Source organism: Pelodiscus sinensis, chromosome 1 (assembly GCF_049634645.1).
Source record: "Pelodiscus sinensis isolate JC-2024 chromosome 1, ASM4963464v1, whole genome shotgun sequence".
Taxonomy (NCBI): Eukaryota; Metazoa; Chordata; order Testudines; family Trionychidae; genus Pelodiscus; species Pelodiscus sinensis.
The window spans coordinates 12,757,922-12,781,832 of NC_134711.1; the positions used below are offsets into that span (position 1 = coordinate 12,757,922).

At 40.8% G+C, this 23,911-nt stretch overlaps 1 protein-coding gene across 5 annotated transcripts in view; it reads right to left on the reverse strand.

Moving 5' to 3' along the window:
* UPF2 (UPF2 regulator of nonsense mediated mRNA decay) overlaps positions 1-23,911 on the reverse strand; it is a 138,470-nt gene that overhangs the window by 13,502 nt on the left and 101,057 nt on the right. For 4 of the 5 annotated variants that reach the window (XM_075926009.1, XM_075926008.1, XM_075926010.1 and 1 more), the window contains 2 exons: positions 16,793-16,934; positions 3,999-4,119 (listed from right to left, as the gene is read on the reverse strand). In XM_075926009.1, coding sequence (XP_075782124.1) covers positions 3,999-4,119; positions 16,793-16,934 — 263 coding nt within the window. Of the gene's footprint in view, positions 1-3,994; positions 4,120-16,792; positions 16,935-23,911 lie in introns of those variants that run through there. The other variant, XM_006117089.3, reaches the window with a different exon arrangement.

Sequence of the window (23,911 nt, forward strand, 5' to 3'; positions counted from 1 at the left end):
ATGAAGCACTATGGAAACACCTGAAGATATTGGAAGGGGACTTGAATTACCTTAATAAACTGCCAGTGTGCAGGAAAACAATGTAAGGACCTTCACCAGATGCTGATACATGGGGGAAATGGTCTGACAATTTATAAAAGATCTCTGTGTCAAATTGGACAAAATCAGTCACATTTGCAACACAGGGGAGCGCTTGCCACTCCAAGTTCTCCAATTCATTCATGATGCAGAACTGAAGGACACTTTTCCTAATGTGAGGATAGCTTTGAAGATTCTGTTCACACTGCTTGTCACAGCTGAGAGTAGTGAGCACAGCTTTTTGAAGCGCAGGCTCAATAAAACATTTTCGAATAACAATGGCTGACAAAACTAACGTTGTTTGCTATTTTATTGCTTACAAATGCCATTGGCCAGTCTGGATCTCTCTGACACAGTGCTTCAGTTAGTGAAGACAAAGTAATCTTTTGAATAAAAAGACTGAGGTTAGCATTCTACCACTGTTACCTATTGTAATACTATTTAATACTGGTCCACTGAATGTTGGTGCACAGGTCAATTTCTTGATGAGAGTACATTTAGTGCCAATTTAGTGTATTATATGACAAGGAAGGTTGTGGAAGCTTATTGGTCTATGAAGATAAAAATCTGTGCAGGCACAACTCCAATTCAAATGCAGAAATGTTGATCTCTACGAAAAGATCTCGTGGAGTATGGTGAAGGAGGGCTGCAGCAGGGACATGTAAAAGTGCCGTGTGAAAATCAAAGAACTTTGGCAGACATAGCAGAAGACAGGAGGTGAACATGCTGCTTCTACAATGAGCAGCAGCCTGGTGTTGCAAGCAACCACAGAGTGATCACCATTCACTTCTACACTGTCAGAGCAGTTCTCATTGTAGTATAGCTGCTTCTTCAGGGTTTGGGGAAGCTCTTGGAATGTGGCCCTCTGCCTTCAAAGTTCTCTAGCTGCTCATCAACCCATAACTGCATAATATGTGATCCCACCAGGAAGTGCTTATTTCATGGGAAAAAACCTGGTGCTCCACCATGTTCAGCTGCTGCGCGATTGCCTGCAGCAATTGGGAATTGTTTTGTTACATGGATTGCAGCAGGCTTGAAGAACACCACTCCTTTCTTGGCCCTGCAACTTCTGCAGGATAAGATGAGAGGTGTTTGTAATGTTCACAACACCAGTTGCCAGCTGTGTGGAGTCCATGCTTCTTGGGCTATGGTATAGGCAAAACTGAGCAAGGCCTTTGAAAACAGGAGCAAAAAAGTATATGTTGTTTGCTGTTTATATCACGGCAGGGGAGAGAGGGAGGAAGAAAACTGCATGTGAGAGGCCAAAATCATGTTCCCATTCTACCTGTGGCAATATTTTGAAATTATGTTCCCATTCCACGTGTGATAACGTTTTGATTGCATGAGGCACTGGCAAGCCCTTTCCAAAGCACCCTGCAGCTAGTTGCCCTGTGGGATAGCTACCAATGCTGCACTGCTCTGTGCATTAATGCAAACACTGCTGAGGAGAATGCACTCTACCAAGACAACGAGCATAGTGTGGACAATTACTGCAGCAGCTACATGCCGATTTAATAAGTTGACTTAACTTTGTAGTGCAGACATAGCCTCAGTGGGTCAGAATTACCCGATTGTTGTTTCTTTGGAAAGTGTCAAAAAGTTTATTGTGATAAAGTTTAAAACCAAAATACACTATTTAGGAAGGCAGTGAAGGTGGGAGGAGGAAGACGACTTTAGACACTCTCTCCAAGGGGCCAAGGAAGGGAGAAGGAACCTAAAACTTCCAATTCAAAAGTACTACCAAAATGAAGCTGGTGAAATTTTTGGATAATGGGACTACTAGAACACTAGTCATGAGCTTTTTTTTTTTTTTTTTTTTTTAATAGCTACTAAAGGCAAGTGTCTATCCTGCTGTCCCCTTAATCCCCCCCCCCCCAAATTAGTCAATGTGTGAAAAAATGAGGAAGCAGATCAATAAAGTGAGCATCAGGCAGGGCAGTCTGTGTGTACAATTTCTCTCCATGCACATTGAAAACAGTAGAAAACACACCACCTGTTTATGTTTTCACTTCAGAGTTAACTTGGGTTTACATTCATTCCAGAGTGAAAGTGACCATAGCAAAATAACACTCAAGCTGCACACAGCAATTTGATTTACATTCAATTGCAGGTGATATTGTATTATTATGCGATAATCTAACATGAGCTGTTCCCTACATCCTGAGAAGGCAGGCAAGTCAAATGAAAAGCATCACCACATTCAACTTAAAAATGTGTGGGAGGGACAGGAGTTGGTTTTTGAAAGATACTTGAGTTAACGCCGCAGTAAAGACAAATCCTATGAATTAGGCAAAAACAAAGTAATTGAAAACCAAACTGTTTATTCTCTGCCAACTCAAATTGCAGATACATGTTGAAACCTGCCTCAAGTCTCGGCTTGACAAAGCGCTGGCTGGGTTGATTTAGTTGGGACTGATCCTGCCTTAGGCAGGGGGCTGGACTTGATGACCTCCTGAGGTCTCTTCTAGCTCTGATACTGTGTGTTAAATTGACTCATCTCCTATTGGTTTCCGTGAGAAAAAACTTGTTCCACCTCTCAGGAGCACTGCTGCTTCCACAATAGTTTCCACCATGCTTTTTTTTAAAATTTCCTTTTTTAATTATAACCGCCCTCCCCCCCTCCAAATTTCACTTTTTTGGTAAGAGCTGGTGGGAGTTTTAAAGTCAAAATAAAATAAGAGTTTTAAAAACATGTCTTAAAATGAACCTTCTCAGACTGCAGATTTGTTCTCTTGGATATTCGTTATCTACAGCGTTTCAAGGGCTTCAATTTCTACTCAACAAGATGCTCTGACTTATTGTGCCTGATCATTGGTGTGTCTAGTCCAGGACCCTTGCCTTTGACTGGGTCAGGTTTAGATGATACAGATAGGATCAAACCCAACCCATAATTAACCTAGCCAATCATGGATCTTCATAAAACATGGGAGGAATTCGGCCTTCTTTTCATAATGAAGTTTAATTTGCGCTGTATCTTTTTCCTCCATTTGCAAAATTGGTAAATGTTTTTTGTCCTTATATTTATATAATCAGTTTTTAAATTAAGCTGAACTACTTGCTTCTACCTCTTCCTGTAGTACACTGAATAATTCATACTGCACTAGAAACAGACAGAATCTTACAAAATTAGAAAGACTTATTTACTTCCCGACTTCAAAAATTTGAAGATGGCACATAATTCAAGCACACCCCATACACTCTTATTGCCAGACTACCTCATCCCAGAATTTAAAAGCTTTTTGGAATATGAAATGCCTGCCACACCATGTCTCTGAACATTTTTGCTACCCTTTTTGGGATCATCTCCACTGTTCTCTTTTGAGGTGAAAGAATTGATAATATTGTATTTTTTCCTGTGATATCAAGATTTCTGCCTTCTTATAATGTTTAAGAATACATCAATTATCCTCTACTCCATCTATATTTTAGATCCTGAAATGATAACCTGGAATAGCTCTTTTCATTCCAATACTGCTTTTCAGTATGTGTCTACCATACCGTCAATCAAATGAGTTCACAGTGGAATCTGTTTTCCTTCCATTTATGACAATGCAAAAAAGAGAATTTCAAGCTTATAAAGTTGAAAGAGCCACAGTTACATTAAAATTATTAAAGTTTTCAAATTTCTTCCCTCCTACCCATTTTGTGTGTGAAAATAAAGAACTACATCTTTTCTTCTGAAGCTAATGGTACAAGCTTTGATAATAACAATTACATCAGGATTCCATGGCACCTTCCCAACTCCTGTGTTATGGTGACTTAGTAACACAACTCATAAAACTAACGTACTGAGTATTTTAAGTTGGTAGAATAGCATTACTTTAAATGGAAACCACTTTACTTTCATTGCACACATCATTAACTTTTTGTTATGCTGGAACGTACTTAGAATTAATAACTTTGAAGAAAGGTTGTCTTACCTCCCACCAGTTTTAAAGATTAGATCTGCATTAGGTGCTCCCTTCGGATGCTGGTAACGAGGCCGTCGTTCACGATTAGTATTTGCTGGAGCTGGACGCTGTGCCAGAGACTGTAACATCTCTGTAATTTCATATAAAAAGATTAAAGCTTTTGCCTCCTTTTAAAGTGGAATTTACACAGGCTAAATAGTATAGTAATTCACATTTCTGAAACGCTTATAAACCAATTATTAAAAAATGCTTTGCTTCATGCTTTCATATATTTGTGGACAAAACTTCCCTCACTCATGGCCACAACAGATTCTTTTAAAAAGTTTTGAAATTGCATAAGAGGTTTTGATATTTTCAGATATTCTGTGGTGTGTTCTCTGACTTCCAGCTGTTTGTTGCTGGATGTTCTGATAGAAGCAGTTGTCAGCAGTGTTTATCATCATTAGTACTTGGTAAGAAAGCTATGACCTTTTCTTTCGGATATTAGAACTTGGTCATTTCATTCACTTCAATGTCACTTGATATTGGACCACTGCAGTGCTATTAAGAGGGCACATTTAAAAACCATCCAGAAGTAACAGCAAGTACAAAGGGCAGCTGCCACTTTAAGCACTTAAAATTGTTCAACTAATTTTTCTTTGCACAAAGAGAAATAAATTACCATGACTCAGACTTCTGAGCAGCTAACGTAAATGGCTGTTTAATTTGATAATCAGTGTCTTGGCATACTATGGTGAGTCTACCTTCACAGACCACAAGTTAGCGGTACATGAACATGTTTAACTGAAAGTACTTCTGATTGCATATCCTTGCATGGGTGTACTTTCTCAGCAAACATGAACAGATGGAATAAACAAAGGGTAAAAGTGGAATAAGCTTTTAATAATTAGATTACTCTTGAAAGTCTGCTCTGTCTGGTTCTCTAATCTTTGGTAATCTCATTCAAACCATGTCCAACATCTGCTAGAAACTATTTTGTAGTGTACTTGTAGAGTTTTGCATTGCTTGTAGTAATGGCAGCTACCGTCAATTAATGAGATTTCATCATATATACAGAAGAGGAAAGTTTAGTAAATACAATGGAAGCTCCACTTTGACCATTTATTGTGAAATTATTTTAAACCTTTTACCAAAGTTATGATTAATATGCAATTTTGAGGGAATGTGTTATCTACTGATTATTAATTAAACCATGCAAAAGCAACGAGGAGTCCTGTGGCACTTTATAGACTATCAGATTTATTGGAGCATAAGCTTTTGTAGGCAAAGACCCACTTCGTCAGATGCATGTCTTTGCCCACAAAAGCTTATGCTCCAATACTTCTGTTAGGGTATGCCTACACTAGCCCCTTAGTTCGAACTAGGGAGGTTAATGAGGGTGACCGAAATTGCAAATGAAGCGCGGGATTTAAATATCCCGCACTTCATTAGCATGTTGCCGGGCGGTCGCCATTTTGGAAATTGACTAGCCCGGAATAACTGCCAGTGTCTACACACAGCAGCGAAACGGGAGTTCGAAGTAAAGCCCTAACTCGAATTACCTGTTAAACCTCATTACAGGAGGAATAACAGCTAATTCGAGTTAGGGCTTTACTTCGAACTCCTGTTTCACTGCCATGTGTAGACGCCGGCAGTTATTCCAGGCTAATCAATTTCCAAAATGGCGACTGCCCGGGAACATAATAATGAAGCATGGGATATTTAAATCCCGTGCTTCATTTGCAATTTCGGTCGCCCTCATTAGCCTCCCTAGTTCGAACTAGGGGGCTAATGCAGACATACCCTTAGTCTATAAGGTGCCAGAGAACTCCTTGTTGATTTTGCAGATTCAGACTAACATGGCTAGCCCTCTGATAATTAAGCCATGGTATCCATAAGAACGGCTGTATTATACCAGAACAATGCTCTACCTAGCTCAGTATCCCATCTTCCAACTGCAGTCAGTGGCAGATGCTTCAGAGGGAACAAACAGAACAGGGCAATTTTTGAGTGATCAATTACACTCTTTCCATCTTGGCTTCTGGGAGCCAGAGGTTTGGGACACCCAGAGCATAGTGTGGTATCTTGACCATCTTGGCTAATAGCCACTGATGCACCTATAGTCCACAAACTCATCTAATTTTTTAAAACCCAGACACACTTTTGGCCTTCACAATATTCCCAGACAAAAGTTTCACAAGTTGACTGTGGATTGTGTGACTTTTTCCTTATGTTTGCTTTAAATCTGCTGCCTATTAATTTAATTGGGTGACCCCCTGGTACCTGTATTATGTGACAATGTAAAGACTCTTCCTCATTCACTGTCTTTGCACTTTTATTTTATAGCCCTTTAGCATTATCTGCTCTTAATCATCTACTTTCAAGCTGAACAGTGCCAGTCTTTTCAATCTCTCTTCACATGGAAGCTGTTCCATAACCCTAATAATTGTTGAAACAAAAAACAGGACTAACAAGATGGTTTATTACAGACCAGACTAACACGGCTACACCAGATTAACACGGCTACATTTCTATCACTATCCTAATAATTGTTATTCTTCTCTGATTTTAACTTTTTTGAGAATTAGATGAAGAATTCAAGGTGGTGGTGTACCATGGATTTACACACTGGAATTGTATCTTCTGTCTTATTAACTATCCCTTTCCTATCTTTTCAGCAGTTACTGATCCATGAGTGGGTCATGCCTCTTATCCCATGACTGCCTACTTTTCTTAAGAGCCTTTCCTTTCCCTCCTTAAAAGTGAGGGACTTGTGTCAAATGTTTTCTAAAAGTCTAAGTACACTGTATCACCTGGATCATCCTTGTCTACATACTGACATTCTCTAAGAATTCTAATAGATTGGTGAAGCACAATTTCATTTACAAAAGCCATCTAGACTCTTTATATTTTGTTCATCTATATGTCTGATAATCCTATTCTTTACTATAGTTTCAACCAATTTGCCTGGTACTGAAGTTATCTTTACTGGCTTCTAAATGCCAGGACTAACTCGGGAGTTAAGCAACAGATAAGGAAGTTACGGTAACAACAGTTCTTCAAGATGTGTGCCTCTATGGGTACTCCACTATTGGTGTAAGGCTCATCCTGGCGCCGCAGATCGGAGCCTTTCAGGCAGTATCTGGTTGAGCTGCTCATGTGTGGCAGGAGCACGTGTTGTTTGCACTTCTGGAGTTCATGCACATGGACCAACTCTCCTCAGTTTTTTCGTGATGCCCTCATGTGTGGAACAGATCCGAAGAAGAGAGGAGGAAAGGAGGGTCGTGGAGCATCCATGCGGACACACACCTTGAAGAACCATCATTACTGCACAAGGTGAGTAACTTCCATTTCTTCTTCGAGTGACGTCCCCGGGGGTGCTATACTGTTGGTGACTATACAGACGTACTGACAGAGTAGAAGGCAGGTTTCGAATTAAGTGTTATGCACAGATGAAAGAACTGCTCAAACTACTGTGGAGCTTGAATCTACTTTTAAGTGAATTGCATAATGCCTTATGAAGATGCGGTTGGATGACCATGTAGCTGCCACGCATGTGTCCTTGAGAGAGAGAGAGAGAGAGAGACTCTTCAAAAAGGCTGTCAAGATGGCTATTACCCGTGTAGCGTGTGCCCTGGGGAGCAAAGCAAGTGTTCTGGCTCGCAGCAAGTAGCACTGGATTATGCATGATGTTACTAGTTTGGAAATATGCTGTGATGATAGTGGCATTTCCTGGGAACGTTCCACAAGGGATAAAAACAGAGTCTGTGACTTGCGGAAAGGCCGTGTACAGTCAATATAAAATGATAATGCTCTCCAGAAATCCTGGGTGTTTAACACCACCCCTTCATGGGAAACATGGGGCTTTGGGTAGAATGTAAGTAGAACAATGAGCTCAATGTGAAATTCTGAAAAGACTTTAGGCTGAAAAGTGGGGTGCGGTTGGAGGACTGTTCTGTCCTTATGGAATACTGCATAAGGCAAAGCTGCTGTGAGAGCAATGGTCTAGTTAATGAATCGAACACTAACTCTAGGTTCCATATGGGAGCCTTTAGGTTGTATAGCCCTGTAATAAATCTCATAGAGATAGGATGTGTGAATAACAAAAAGCCATCAATTGGAGAGTGAAAGGCTGTTAGTGTGGCGAGATGTATTCTAAGGGCAGTGAGTGATAAACCCTGTTTGAGGTGGATAATGTAATCAAGAATTGTACGTACAGGGGTGATAGTTGAGTGACCATGTTGTGGCACCATGTTGTGAAAGGTTTCCACTTCTGCAGGTAAGTATTGCAAGTAGTCTGCTGTTGACTCTGAAGCAAGACATTCCTCACTTGGTGTGAACATGTTTTCTCTTCTTCCAAGAACCAGAGAGAAGCCATGCCATGAGATATAGTGTTTCCAGCTGGGGATGGAGAAGAGCGCCTGCATTCTGAGAAAGGAGGTCTGGATGAATCGGAAGCAGGTAAGGTGGTTGACAAGATATTTGATAAAGATAGGGAAACCAAGTATGTCTGGCCCACGCTGGGGCTAAGAGGATGACTGTGACATTGTCCAACTTGATCTTCATGTTGACCCTCAGAATGAGAGATATTGGAGGAAACACATAGGAGAGGGGAGCTTCCTATGTGACTAAGAAATCATCTCAGTGAGCCCAGACCTGCTCCCATTCTGGAGCAGTACTGGGGGCACTTTGTATTCTGGTAAGTTGTGAAGAGATATATCGTCAGGAATCTGCAGAGACAGAATATGGTTTGTATGATGCTTTTGTGGATCTCCCACACATGGTCTGTTCCAAAATGGTGGCTGCGAGCATCCACAGTTGCATTACTGATCCCCAGGAGCTACGATGCAACTAGGTTGATGATGATGTTGATACAGCATTTCCACAGGCATACAGCCTCCACGCAGAGGGAAGGAGAGTGGGCACCAATCTGATGATTGATATAGAACATAGTAGTAACATTGTTAGTGAGGATGCACACTGCAGATCCTCAAATGTGATGGATAAAATGGTTTGCAAGCACTGGTCACCACACAGAGCTCCAAGAGATTGATATGCAACTGGGATTTGTGTTTTGGTGCGAAGCCCCGTCAGCCGGACAGGACCAAAGTCAGTTCCTGTCCTCGGGGCCCTGGGCTGGGGCCCGTGAGTGAGGGTAGGCCCAGGCCCCCCTCTGCCCTTCGCCAGAGGTGGAAGTGCACTGACAAACGGAAAACCCAGACCAGTCTGTTCAGACAGCAGTGAGTGCCGAGTGAGGTGAATAACACGGGGCAAACCTAATGAGCGAACTAAGGGACTAAGGAGGGACTTGACAGTCAAAAGTGTCCTGGCTAATAAAATCAATAAGCCTGCCGGACTATACCTGGTAACGGGGGAATACAGTATCCACGTTTGATAATCTCTAGGACCCATTTGTGGTGACTGCTGCCCACTGATCATAAAAGGGGCACGGTAGGTCGTGAAAAGTCATGTGATCACAAGACACAAATGAAATGGAGAGGTCCTGCAGGCCCTCAACCAGAATCTCAAACCTGCTGTCTAGAGGCTTGCTGGTTGGAGGAGCGGTTATTGGTACTCCTTCAGCGTTGGTTTCTTACCCGTGACTGATTTTGTTCAAAGAGTCTTTGCTGATGCCTTACGTAGGAGAAGTCATGGTGCCTCTGGTAAGGAGTGTAACTTTTCCTATGATATGGCAGTCTGTACATTCCGAGTGTGTGTAATGTAGTGCAGGAATTTTTTCTAGAATGGACAACTTCCTCAGTGTTTGCCACAAAAAGTTTCTCCTTGTTGAATGGCAAGTCTTCGATCTTGGTTTGTAGCTCCTTCGGCATCTCTGCTCCATGTAGCCAAGAAGTATGCCTCATGACTGCTGAGGTAGCTGTTGCCCTTGCTGCCCTATCAGAGCATCGAGTGCTATCTGGAGCGCTGTGCATGAAGTGGAGTAATCAAGCCTCCTGCACTATGGATTTTAAGATGGGTCACTTGTTGTCCAGTAAATGCTGCATTAGCTTGGTCAATTTAGCGTAATTGTCAAAATCATGGTTTGCAAGCAATACAGTTTAATTGGCTACGAAGAGCTGTACAGCGGAGGAAAAGCACATCTTCCTGCCAAAAAGATCTAGTGTCTTGTGTTCCTTATTATGGATGGAAGACCTGTATTTTTGGATCTCTGGTTTGCTGCATCTACTACCGAAGAATTTGGTTGCAGGTGTAGGAATAGAAAATCCACGCCCTTTGAGGGTACAAAATACTTTCTATCAACCCTCTTGTTGGTACACCTCATCTGCTGCCTCTATAATAGCTTTTTCAATTGGACGTGCAATCTTTGATTTGGCTGATGGTTGTAGGTTCTTGAGGAGCTTGTGTTGTTTCACTTGAACCTTCAACAGGGAAACCTCCTGACTCATAGTGACCCTTTTAAAAAGTTCCTGGAATTGTTTACGGTCATCAGTAGAAGATGTATCGTCGGGGAATGACCGCTTCGTCAGGAGAGAATGAGGACTTGTCTGTTGGTGAGGCACCCTCATCACTAATCTGTCCCTCCTTGGTGTCCAGGTCTTCAGTGAGTGGAGGAGGATTCTGAAATTGGGAGGATGGTGCTCATCTGTGGGAAGGAATTGACGATTCCATGGATCAGTGCCATAATGGAGTGCAATGACGGCATGGGGACCACCGTGACGGATGGTGAGGGTGATAAGACCAGAGTACCACTGAGAACAATCGTGGCATCATGGTCGGTGTCTATCATAGGGTGTATTTGTTCTGGTTGGAGAGGAGAACATACTCCTGTGGTCGTCGTCATAACCAGAGCCGTGTGAGAGCACTGGTGATCTCAGGAAGTGGGGGCAGTCTCTAGCTGATGATGGTGACTATGATGGTTGTGTATGAGATCCATCCCGCAGTGACCTAGAACTTGGTGCTGCAGCATAAAAGGAATTTCTTAAAGCCAGGTGAACCAGGCTTTTTTTTTGTTTTTTTTTGTTTTGTTAAAGTGGGTTTGGGTTTTTCCCCCCCTTGGGGTTACCTTGATGTCATGAGGTGTCTTTGTCGTATGGTTTTAGAAAATCTGTACTTAATTTGAAGTCTTCTTTTTGTTTCTGTGAGGGGTCATTGTTAGGCCTGGTTAGACGTGAAGTGCATCAGCAGGCTGAGGGAAAACTATTGACTACTGACATAATGAATGAGTCCTTTTTCTTTTTGTCTTTTTTTTCCCCAAACTACTAAACCTACCGTATTTTCCAGCGTATAAGACGGCTTTTTATACTAAAAAACATCCCCCAAAAATCGGGGGTCGTCTTATACGCTGGGTATAAACATACTGTAGCTTCGGCTACATACAGAACGTCCCTGTGCTGATACTGTATGTACCGCACTGAGCCAATCCCGGCAAGCGGTGTATTCTATTAATGCATACAAAGCCTGCTCGGATTGGCTGAGTCAGAGAGGCGGGCTATTACAACCTTTGCAGGCTTTGTATGCATTAATAGAATACACCGCTTGCCGGGATTGGCTCAGCACGGTACATACAGTATCAGCACAGGGACGTTCTGTATGTAGCTGAAGCTACAGTACTGTATTACCGCACACCCAGCGGCCTAAAAGATTAGGGACGTTCTTTAAGTGGGTGGTAGAAAAGACCCCATCATGGCTCCAGCAAGAAGGAGGAAATTTGAAGCCAGTTTCAAGCTGAAAGTTGTAAACTTTGCCAAGGAACATCATAACTGTGCTGCTGCAAGTCAATATGGAGTAACAGAAAAGATGGCCCGAGACTGGAAAGCAAATGAAGATGCATTAAAGAGTATGCCAAGTAGTAAGTGTGCATTAAAAAGAGACAGCCCACATTGGTCAGAACTTGAAAAGCATGTAGCAGACATGGTGCATGAGCATCGTCAAAATGGTTATGTAGTGACAAGAAACAAAATACGTATGTTTGCACTTCAGTGGGCCAAATCTAACCCAGATCACAGCAAAGGATTTAAGGCCACTGTATCCTGGTGTACTAGGTTCTTGGAAAGGCATAATCTGGTACTGAGGCAAAAGACCAAAACTGCACAAAAATTACCTGCAGATCTCAACAGCAAAGTAAGTCTTTTCCATCGATATGTAATACAACAGCGCAAGAAACATGGCTATGCGTTAAGTCAGATCGGAAATATGGATGAAACTCCTATGAATTTTGATATGGTTGGAAATAAAACTGTTAATCGAAAAGGTGCAAAAACAGTGTTAATTAAAACAGGACATGAGAAGTCCAGTTTTACAGTGGTACTAGCATGTACAGCTGATGGCGCCAAACTAAGACCAATGATTATTTTTAAAAGAAAAACAATGCCGAAAATCAAGTTCCCTGTTGAAGTTTTTGTACATGTGAATGAAAAAGGCTGGATGGATGAAGAAGGGGTAAAGCTATGGCTTGATAATGTATGGAGTAGGCGACCAGGTGGACTTCGTCAAGAACATAGCCTACTGGTGTGGGATATGTTCAGGGCTCATTTAACTACCAGCACAAAGAAAAGGCTGGCAAGAATAAACACAGATGCGGCAGTTATTCCTGCAGGATTGACATCATTGGTACAGCCACTGGATGTGTGCCTAAGCAAGTCATTTAAAGATCACATTCGAGAACAGTGGAATGAGTGGATGGTTAGCGGTGAAAAGTCATTCACTAAAGGAGGAAACATACGTGTGCCACAATTGGATGTTTTGTGTAACTTTGTCATAAAAGCCTGGAATGATATTGATGCAGAAACAGTAATCAAGTCTTTCAAGAAGTGTGGCATATCAAATTCTTTGGATGGTATGGAGGACAACTTCTTGTGGCAAGATGAAGGGGAAGCCAAAGCTGAAGCCACACCATCTGATTCGGAATTAGATCCATATGATGACTCTTACAAATGTACCACAAGATGTCATTGATGAACTTATGATGTCAGAGGATGAACATGAGGAGGATTTTGAAGGATTTTAAGTACCAGTAAGTCAAAACCATTTTAATTAAAATTATTTAAATCAAATCTGATGTTATTAAATGGTGTTGCCTCGGAAGGGGGGGTAGTCTTATATGGCAAGTATAGGCCAAAACCTATGTTTTAACTGGAAAATTAGGGGGTTGTCTTATACACCCAGTCGCCTTATACGCCGGAAAATACGGTAATAACTATAAACATCAGGAATTATTACTGCCTAACAAAAATAAACTCTCTTGTTGTTCACAGGAACATGAAGCAGAGGAGAGGAATCGAGCTCCATCTGTGACTGAGGGCAGTATGAAGGAACTGAGGTGAGTCGGGCCATGCACGTGAACTTTAAAGGCGTGAACAGCATGCGCAGCCCAACCACATGCTGCTTGAAAAAGTCTCTGATCTGCAGTGCCAGGATGAGCCCAACACCAACAGTGGAGCACCCACGGGGACATCACTCGAAGAGAAATACATACTACTGTTAGTAATTCTGAAGTTTCATATTTGAGTTCCTTCTGAACTCTTGAATGAATACCATCTGGTCCTGGTGACTTCTTATTCATTTCATCAATCTGTTCCAAAACCTCCTCTACTGACACCTCACCCAAAAAAAGAATAGCTCAGATGTGGGAATATTCCTCATGTCATTTGTAGTGAAGACAGATGCAAAGAATTTATTTAGCATCTCCACAATGACCTTGCTCCCAAATTCAGCACAGTCCAGATCCCTCAGATACAAAGCATAGTTCTGGCCATCAGGATGGACACATGAAGGAAGGGAACAGTTGGGGAGAGAGGATTAAAGGTAGGTAGGCAGACAGCAACTAGAAATATTGTGTATGTACCTCTCACCCCAGATGTTAATAAGGTGCAGATTTTGTGGAGTACAACCAGCACTGAGATAAGGAAAAATTATGAAGGCAGACTGGGTGACAGGAAAAAAGGAATAAGGGCAAGTTTTAATGAATTCACCCTCCATGGCATCAGTTATTTGCAGTGTTTTTCAGATGAGAATTGTGGGAACACAAACATAACGACTCCAATCTACATGAGAGGATCATCAATTCTAAATTACTATAACTTTTTAAAAAACTAAATGGAGTTTTAAAATGAAAGAATGGAGTCTAGCACATTTAACAGACTTGGGTTATTAGCTGGCTTATTCCTATTAGAAAAGTGTGCATATAGACATTAGACAATGTTGAGATTTTTTTGGCAAAATGTAAAATTTTTTTCCTTACTGGTTCTAGTAATCCTTTAGAAACTTGTCACTAAAATCTGCTATATTCTCTTCCAAAAAATATCAGAGAAAAGAGTGAATATGGACATTGCAAACAGATTAAATGGGTCAAATTTTGGGTCTAAAAAATTGATGTGTCTTTTTATCTGTCTGTTACGAACATAAATCTAGCATAAAGCAGTGGGAGAAAAATCAACAGAGAAAGAACCAGAGACATTTCCCATATTCACTTTCTAGTGTAAATATATTACTGCTGCTCGTATTGTTGAATATGCAAAAAACAGAAGATTCATGAGAAAATGATTGCTCTTTACTGACACTAATAACCAGTTTCATTCATCGATCACAACATTGAGATCTTTTATTGTTTCACTGCATGAGCAGTGCAATTCTTAGTAGCTCACAACAGAATCCTACACTAAATTACATTTATAAAGATTTCCCCATACAAATCAACTGAAACAGATCATGCCAAAAACAGATCATGCCAACTTCTTTGGAGGATAGGGACATAATTCAAAATGACCGTAGCAAGTTAGAGAAATGGTCAGAGGTAAACAGGATGAAGTTTAATAAAGGGAAATGCAAAGTACTCCACTTAGGAAGGAATAATCAGTTCCATACATACAAGATGGGAAGCGACTGTCTAGGAAGGAACATGGCGGAAAGGGATCTAGGGGTCATAGTGGACCACAAGTTGAATATGAGTCAGTGTGATGCTGTTGCAAAAAAAGCAAATATGATTCTAGGTTGTATCAACAGGTGTGTTGTAAGCAAAACTCGTGAAGTCATTCTGCCGCTATACTCTGCACTAGTTAGGCCTCAGCTGGAGTACTGTGTCCAGTTCTGGGCGCCACATTTCAAGAAAGATGTGGAGAAATTGGAAAGAGTACAGAGAAGAGCAACAAGAATGATTAAAGGTCTAGAGAACATGACCTATGAAGCCAGGCTTCATGAACTGGGCTTCTTTAGTTTGGAAAAAAGAAGATTAAGGGGGGACATGATAGCGGGTTTCAAATATCTAAAATGGTGTCACAAGGAGGAAGGAGAACATTTGTTCCTCTTGGTTTCTGAGGACAGGACAAGGAGTAATGGGCTTAAAGTGCAGCAGGGGAGGTTTAGATTGGACATTAGGAAAAAATTCCTAACCGTCAGGGTGGTCAAATATTGGAATCAATTGCCAAGGGAGATGGTGGAATCTCCCTCTCTGGAGATATTTAAGAACAGGTTAGATAGACATCTGTCAGGGATGGTGTAGACGGAGCTTGGTCCTGCCTTGAGGGCGGGGGGCTGGACTCGATGACCTCTCGAGGTCCCTTCCAGTCCTAGTATTCTAGGATTCTATGAAAACCATATATATGTATTGACCTTTAAAAATATACTAGGAACTCTACATAATGGAAAAATAGAGCTACACCACAACTCTGACCACAGCACTCAAGCTGCCTAAGTATAAAAAGCATTCCACCTCGCCCCATTTTTAAACCGGGCTTTGCAACAAGGAGTACCTGGAAAAGGAAGTTTTAAACAGTTTGGGAGGTTTAAAACGTACAAATTCTGTATCCTATTTACAATTTCAGAGCTCTACAGCTATTGTATTTCTGGAAAAATATAATACAGAGGCTCCCTGATTTGGTTCTCATGTCACAGAGTTTTGAAACGTGTTTTGCATTCCATGGCATTCATTGAACTAATAGGCTTGTTTTGAATTTAAAATTTAAATGCAACAAACTACAGTTCATTATTAAAGAAATGTGACTTACTGCTTTATTATGTACAGCTCATGTTTCAATTTTGAAGTAGAAATCAACACTATTAATAACAGAGAAAGAACTGTGGAGGCATTAAATGGAAAAAAGTGATTTAAGGACTAAAAATACCATCTTCTTTATTAGGTTTGGCACTGGTTATCATCAAAGTTTGCCAAGGAAAACGGAAGCTGACACAACATACTGAATTCACTAAGGTATGGGCAATATCCGGATTGCCAACTGCTTCACAGGCCGCCTTTTGTCTGTTCCAAATCACTTGAATTAAATATGAATTGATTTTTAAAAGATACATAATTAGTATAAAGTATTTATGCTCTCAATATATTCAAATACCATCCTTTAGAATGCTGAAACATAGGAGAAAATGAGATTTCCATCCACTTCAACAATGTCATTATGACCCAATCACAGCTATTTGCCAGACTAATTTACTTTATGTATTTTATAATGCTAACAACAAACCTTCACTCAAGTTGCACACAATCCATTTCCCCTACACCTGACAGGTTTCTGTTCCTACTGCACTGCAGATGATAGTACAGACATCATGGAATTCTAACAAACATGTTGCTAGGCTACAGAGTATCAAATAAATTGCTTTTTTGGTAAAATTTCCCTAAATGTAACAATTTTGTATCTCCAGAGTGTATAAAAAGAACTCAAAACTCAGTGCTAGTTTCATATTCCATTGGAATTCCTAGGAGCTATGAGAACTAGCATTGTAGATGCTGAGGCACAGAATGAAAAGGAGTTGGTTGCAGCAAGGACAAATTTCTTGTGACTGAATTTTTACTGATTAATTTCCCTATGAATAAAACAAATACGCAATTCTTTTGAAAGATAATGTCATACCCTGATAGTCTTCTTGTTCTTGCCGTTCATTAATATCCAGAGTGAGCTTTTTCATTCTCATTCTCTCCTCTTGCTCAGCTTGCTGTTGATTCCAGTGGTTGGCAGCAAGTTGCGAAGACATTGGCACATTTAGGATCTTAAACTGAAAGAAACAATAATCTCTTCAAGTATGGATCATACTTTACAAAGAACAAAAAGAAAAGGCTAACTATATAAGACGACATGTCAAGTTGCATTTTATTATTTCTGAACTGTGAAAAGACATTTCCTGAACAGTTTTCTTGGGGGGAAGGGGGAGCAGAGGAAGGAGGGGGAATATGTTCCTTATTTTCATCTATGCTCACATACACAGATGACACCTGGGAAACTATATGACTGCTAAATTTTAAAGCCTATTAGATACAAGCAGAATTCTCCATCTGAGAAACAGGTATATTTAGTGTAATTAAGTAAACTCTCTGTCAATAAGTTTATCCTTATAAATAAAAACATTTGCATATTCTCTTGGTAGATGGCAAAAGGTAAAGTTTTGTCACTCACTATTGTATCCAATCCACCAATTAATCTGTTAAATCAACAAAGAGGTATCTGTACGTTTCAAGAACAAAAAATGTATGGAAAATATTTTATAAATAATTTGTATAGAAACCAAGATACATTTGGACACATTCTCCTAGTACAAAATGGAACGTTCAATGCTTGACTTCTCAGTAGAAAATCAGTACTGCAAAAATACATAAAATCAATACTATGCAAAGGTGGTAAATGACTGGCTGATAAAGGTTTCCACTATGTGGTATCTAATATTACCACATAGGTTCTGTACTAGATTCAGATTCACCATGGAAGGTGAAAGCTGCACTTCCCAGTGACATCAAGACTTTCTGCCTTTCAGAGAGATTAAACCACAGGGAAGGGCAGGTGGTGTTTCTACCACAATTCGCCATTGGTTGTTAGATAGAGGGGGCAGTTTATATCTCTCGCCAGGACTACACCAGAAATCCTCCCAGAAGAGGGTCTTACTAAGTCAATGATCAAATACACTCGGCGCATACCTGGTCTACACTTTCCATGTTATGAACATTATTGTCCCTTACTTCCCACTTGTTGGAGAGAAGATTACATCAACATATGCAACAGCTATATTTTCCCCAATGAACTTATCACTAAGGAGCCTGCCTGCATGCTGGTATATGCCTACAGAACCTGGTGCAAACCAGAGGTGAAGCTTGCCCCTTGTATCCAAGTTCTTCACTCACCAGATATAATGGCTGTGATTTCTAAAGGAGCCTAAAGAAATCAGATGCCATAATTTTCCTAAGATTCTTTCAAAATCCCAGCCATTATGCTCAGAGGGATAAAATATTACAGAAACTTTAAAAGCCAAACAGAAATAATTTTTAAATTTTTTTATTCAAAGTGGAAACACCAGGCTTCAGAAAAAGCCTGTTGACCCTAAACTTTATAAGCACACATCAGAAAATGTCAGTAGTCCTTCTAAAAGCATCTCTATTTCCACCCTCAAGGAAAATGGATAACTTGTAGAAAACTATGTTAAGATAATCAAACACAATTGAATGGGAATTATTTTAAAGCCTCCTGCTTGCTTTTGCTAATCAGAGGTCTACTTCCATGGGAATGAAAATGAATGCCAGTCAATGTGCAAGAATTCTCATCACTTTAATTGACAAAGATTGCAATGCAAATAGATATAGTAGCTTTGTTTTCTACAGTGCAGACACAAAATACACATAGTAAATCCATTGTACCTATCACAGAGCAGCTCAGTTTTGGCTGTAGATTAGTGCTATGTGGGGGAAATAATTCTGTTGCTGGTGAGTACTCAGGCAGCTACAACATTTGAAAAACAGTTAATTTATGGAGGAAAACCCAACCAACTGTTAGTTGCAGCAGTTAAGACTGGCTGTTACACAGATCTGGGAATGTACTGAAACATCTTTGTGTGACAGTGTCAACTAGAATGCTCATTTAGATGGGGGAAAGAGGGGGAAAAGTGTTTTGAATAAAACAAAAGAAAAGTGTAGGGATTATCAAGAATTCTGCATGTCAAGTTTGAATATTAAGAGCATTTTAGGTTAACAGATTTAAGAGAAAAGCAACTAAGGAAAAACAAAACCAAAAAGATGAAATCTCTATGGACACCCATAGAGGAAAAATAAATATATACTTGAGCCTGGTCAGAATCAAATAAACTAAACAGATTCACAGATATCAGTAGTACTTCACAGTTAGTCAACCTACTGATAGTGTCTAAAGAGAGGTCTAGTGGTGGTATACTCTGAATACATTTTTGTTCCATTCTCTTAATTAAATCATGCTAGCAAGATTCTGTGAGGCAGGATGCTCAGAATAAAATGGAAGGGAATATGAAATTTAGATGGTGGAACAAAGCAAGAAGGGCTCTTAGAAGACTATAAACCAGTTATGAACTGATGAGACAATAGTTAAACTCGGAGGTAGGTAGGCACACCAACCAGAGCTCTGATCCATCAAAAACCACAAGGCTTTTTAGACAGCCACTCCTTCTAGGTCCCATATCTCCTCCCAACAGACTTTTCCATGTACCCTTCCGGCCCAGCCTGGTGACAGCATCCACCCTCTAGTCCACGGGTGGCAAAAGCCTCTCAGTGGGCCAAATCCAGCCCACTGAGGGCTCTGATCCATCCCACATGGCATTTTTAGGCCCTGCCCCCTAAGGCATTGCCAGGGAGCTGGAGATGTGCAGGCCCTTTTAACTGCTTCTATTTAAAGGGCTTCCACCTCCCCCATGGCTGCCAGGCAATGCGCTGCCCAACAGGTGCGGGGAAGGTGCGAGCCCTTTAAATATTAGCTGTTAAAAGGGCTCAAGTCCTGGCTCCCTAGCAATGTAGTAATGGCGCTGGGAGCTGCAAGCCCTTTTACCTCCTTCTATTTAAAGGGTTCGTGGCTGTCGGGTGGCTGCGTTGCCTGGCAGCCACCTGGTAGGCGCAAGCCCTTTAAATAGAAGGAACTGAAAGGGCTTGTAGCTCCCGGCCCCATGCTAGCCCATTGCCTGGCAGCCAGGGATGCGTGAGCCTTTTAATTGTTTCTATGTAAAGGACTCGCGCCTTCCCCATGGCTGTGAGGCAACAGGCTTGCCCCTTCAACCTGAAGCTTTGCCCCCTTCTGTCCAAGGCTCCACGATCACTTCAAAATTTTTTGAAGTGGCCCTTGTTCAAAAGTTATTGCCATATCCTGCTGTAGCCTATAAAAACTGATTTTCTTCCCAATCAAACAATTCTGATCTGTCCACACTGGACAGATCTATCCTTTTATACAGTGTCTTCGGGAGTCAGCCAGTCAGCTAGGGTAGCTTGTTCACTCTTCTTTCTTGCATCCAGTTATATTACATCTGTTTGCCACTGATAATCTAGTCTCCCCCCCAGACAACAGGGGTATTGTGTTATCTTTTCCATGAATATGAATTAGTTTGTCTGCGGTTCGCTCCCTAAATCCCTATCCAGGCACTCTGGGGGTATGCCTGGCATACTGACTCAGATCACAGGAGAAACACCAAGACACAGCAGGACTGCCCAGCTGTTGCAGCCTCTTTGACTTTCCCTTTGAAACAATATATAGATGGTAAATAGGAAACTTCTAATACTGTAAGGCAGGTGTGGGGAACCTTTCTAGGGTTGGGGCCACTGACCCACAGAAAAATCCATCAGGGGCCACGCACAAATGAGAACAAACAAAACCAACCAACCAACAACCAACCTCCTGACTGAGAAAGTGAAAGACACTCCCCACATTCCCCCTCGTATTCCAGACCCTCGGGAGGGAGGGTAAAGTGAGGGGGCTGGAGCACCAGCACAGGCTCCCCAATGCTGGGGGGATGGGACCCTGAGCCTTGGGGACTGGATCCAGGCAAGCCGGGGGCTGCATTCAGCCCCTGGGTCTTAGGCTCCCCACCCCTGCTGTAGCAGAAGAGAACAAAGGGACAACCACTGAAACTGACCATGTCAAATTAAAATCTGATAAAGTGTTTTTCTCATAGCAGACTATTAGATTGTGGAACTCATTGCCACAGTATGTGGTTGAGGCCAAGATCATTACAAGATGCAAACAGGAATTAACATTCATATGGGTAACAAAATAATCAGAGGCACGATAATAAATAAAGAATTTTCAAAGGGTGATAAACCTCATGCTTCACGGCTTAACCTAATCTTTAACTACAAGGAGGCTTCCAAAACGTATCCAGTTATCTACCTACCATGGATTTTTTTCGCACCTTCCTCAGAAAGAGCTGATGCTGTATGAACATTATAAACAAACCCGATCTTGTATGAACGTTGGTATGTTTCCTTCACCTTCCTAGAAAATTACCACCATAAAATGATATTGCGACATACTTGAGGTGTTGAGGACACCAGGCTTTCATGGCTCTACTCCTGCTTATCTTGGGTGAGGAGTTTCACAACTCTGTTATGGTAGCAGGCATCTAACAAGCACTGATCTGTTGTGAGATACTATTCCTCCTTGCAGCACATAACTAACCTGGAGCTGAAATTTGGGGGCCCTGATCCTACTGTTCTTAGAGAATTTTAACTCTGATCACCTGCAGCTGCTAATAGCAATCACTTGTGAACAATGTTGTACTGTATACTGGTATTCTTCTGTTCTTATGGTCCATTTATGGCTGGTGCTTTACCAATGGCATACAGTTTTCCTGGACACTGGGATCTGGGCCCAGCATTTGGAGATGGCTTGGATCCTAATTATCCAGTGTTAATCCCACACAGGAAAGAGGAACGATGTGTACCAGCAATCTACAGAAAGACTGAGATTAGGCTCTCATGGTGATGAGATGGTGAGACATTACTATTACAGTTTACTTCAAATAATTTTAAACAAAACTGAAGGTCAAACCACACAAATATCTTAGTAAACTGTTGTCCTCATTAATACAAGTATTCGCACATCTCAGGAGGTTTCCTTCAGTGGAAATATAACAGGTAAATCTCTGTGCTAGGATTGGCACTATATGTACTCCGTAATGGCTAATGCTTGATTGCCTATTGATATGTTTGGTAGGTGGAAAGACAATTTACTCGACAGCCAGGTTTCTCTAATGCAGTTGTTCAGCTCTGCCACAATCTACTGAAAAGTCTACTTTAATATAACATTTGCATAATATGTATTACTTGAGTCAAAGGGTAAAAAATACACACAGAAATATTCTGATACCAGTTTTGATATCTATTAAGGATTTCCATCACTTCTAAATTCAGTGCATATTCTACTCAACAATTTTCTTTTAGACTCTACCTCTTCTCTTCTTATTTTTCTTTTAAAACTGACTACTACAGTATGTTTTTTTCCTAAAAACAAATCTATAGACAAAGAATTCTTTCACAGACTCGATGACCGAAGTATTCTATAAGGCAACACATTTTACATTTCTAGAATCACCAAAAAAAGAGTTTTACCAGGAAGAGCCTACTCCCAAAAGCAAATATGAAGGGTGGTGGAGGGGAGGATTCAGAACAAACTCAGCTTTCTTTTTTCAAAGCACAAAATGCCAGAACCATTTTCCCATGATGCTCCCCAACATTTAAATATTTTATAAAATTCCTGGCTAAATTATCATGACAGAGTTGAAAAATGGTCATAATGAAGAGTTTCCCAAAATCTCTGGTTCACTAATGACTACGGTTAAAGGGGCTGGATTTTTTGGGGGTGGGGGGAGAGGGAGGGGAGTTCTACATAATTATACTTAATATTCAGCTCCCAAGAAAACAGAATTCAAGGAAATGCTTTTTTACACGAATGCCAAAAGAAACAAAAATAATTAACTGTTACTACTAAACCTAGATAAATACACACACACACACACACACACACACACACACACACACACTTCTTTACTAAAAGTAATTCATAATGAAGATTACAAGTCAACTCACTGACATGGAAACAGAATTCTAAAGTTTGGAATTAGGTTTGTGATCATAGAAGTATAAAGGTATAAAAAGTATCCTTTTAGCAGGATTTTACTTATCACTTCTTATACGCAATAGGACAAATACTAGGACGTATCCCTTTAGGTATTAAATGTTTAGATAAAACAGACACCATGATAAGCTCCTGCGGAGCTGGAAGGGCATAACGAGTGGGGTTTCGCAGGGGTCTGTTTTGGGATCAGTTCTATTCAATAGCTTCATCAACGATTTATATGATGGCATAGAGATTACGCTTATTAAGTTTGCAGATGATACCAAGCTGGAAAGGGCTGCAAATGCTTTGGAGGATAGGGATGTAATTCAAAATCATCTGGACAAACTACAGAAATGGTCTGAGGTAAACAATACGGAGTTTAATAAAGACAAATGAAAAGTACTCCACTTAGGAAGGGACGATCAATCAGTCTCACACATACAGAATGGTAAGTGATTGTCTAGGAAGGAGTACTGCATAAAGGGATCTAGGGGTCATAGTGGACCACAAGCTAAATATGAGTCAACAGTTTGCCACTGTTGCAAAAAAAGCAAATGTGATTCTGGGATGCATTAACAGGAGTGTTGTGAGTAAGACAAGAGAAGTCATTCTTCCACTCTACTCTCAGCTGATTAAGCCTCAATTGGAGTATTGTGTCCAGTTCTGGGCACCACGTTTCAAGAAAGATGTGGAGAAATTGGAGAAGGTCCAAAGAAGAGCAACAAAAATGATTAAAGTTCTAGAAAACATGAGCTATGAGGGAAGATCGAAAGAATTGAGCTTGTTTAGTTTAGAAAAGAGAAGACTGAGAGGGGATATGATAGACGTTTTCAAGTATCTAAAAGGGTGTTACAAGGAGGAGAGATAAATTGTTCTACTTGGCCTCTTAGGATAGGACAAGAAGCAATGGGCTTAAACTGCAGCAAAGGAGGTTTACATTAGACATTAGGAAAAACTTCCTAACTGCCAGGGTGGTTAAACACTGGAATAAATTTCCTAGGGAGGTTATGGAATCTCCATCTCTGGAGATATTTAAGAGCAGGTTAGATAGGTATCCATAAGGAATGGTCTAGACCAGTGGTCACCAACCAGTAGATTGGGATCTACTGGTAGATCTCGGAGCCTCTGACAGGTGATCCT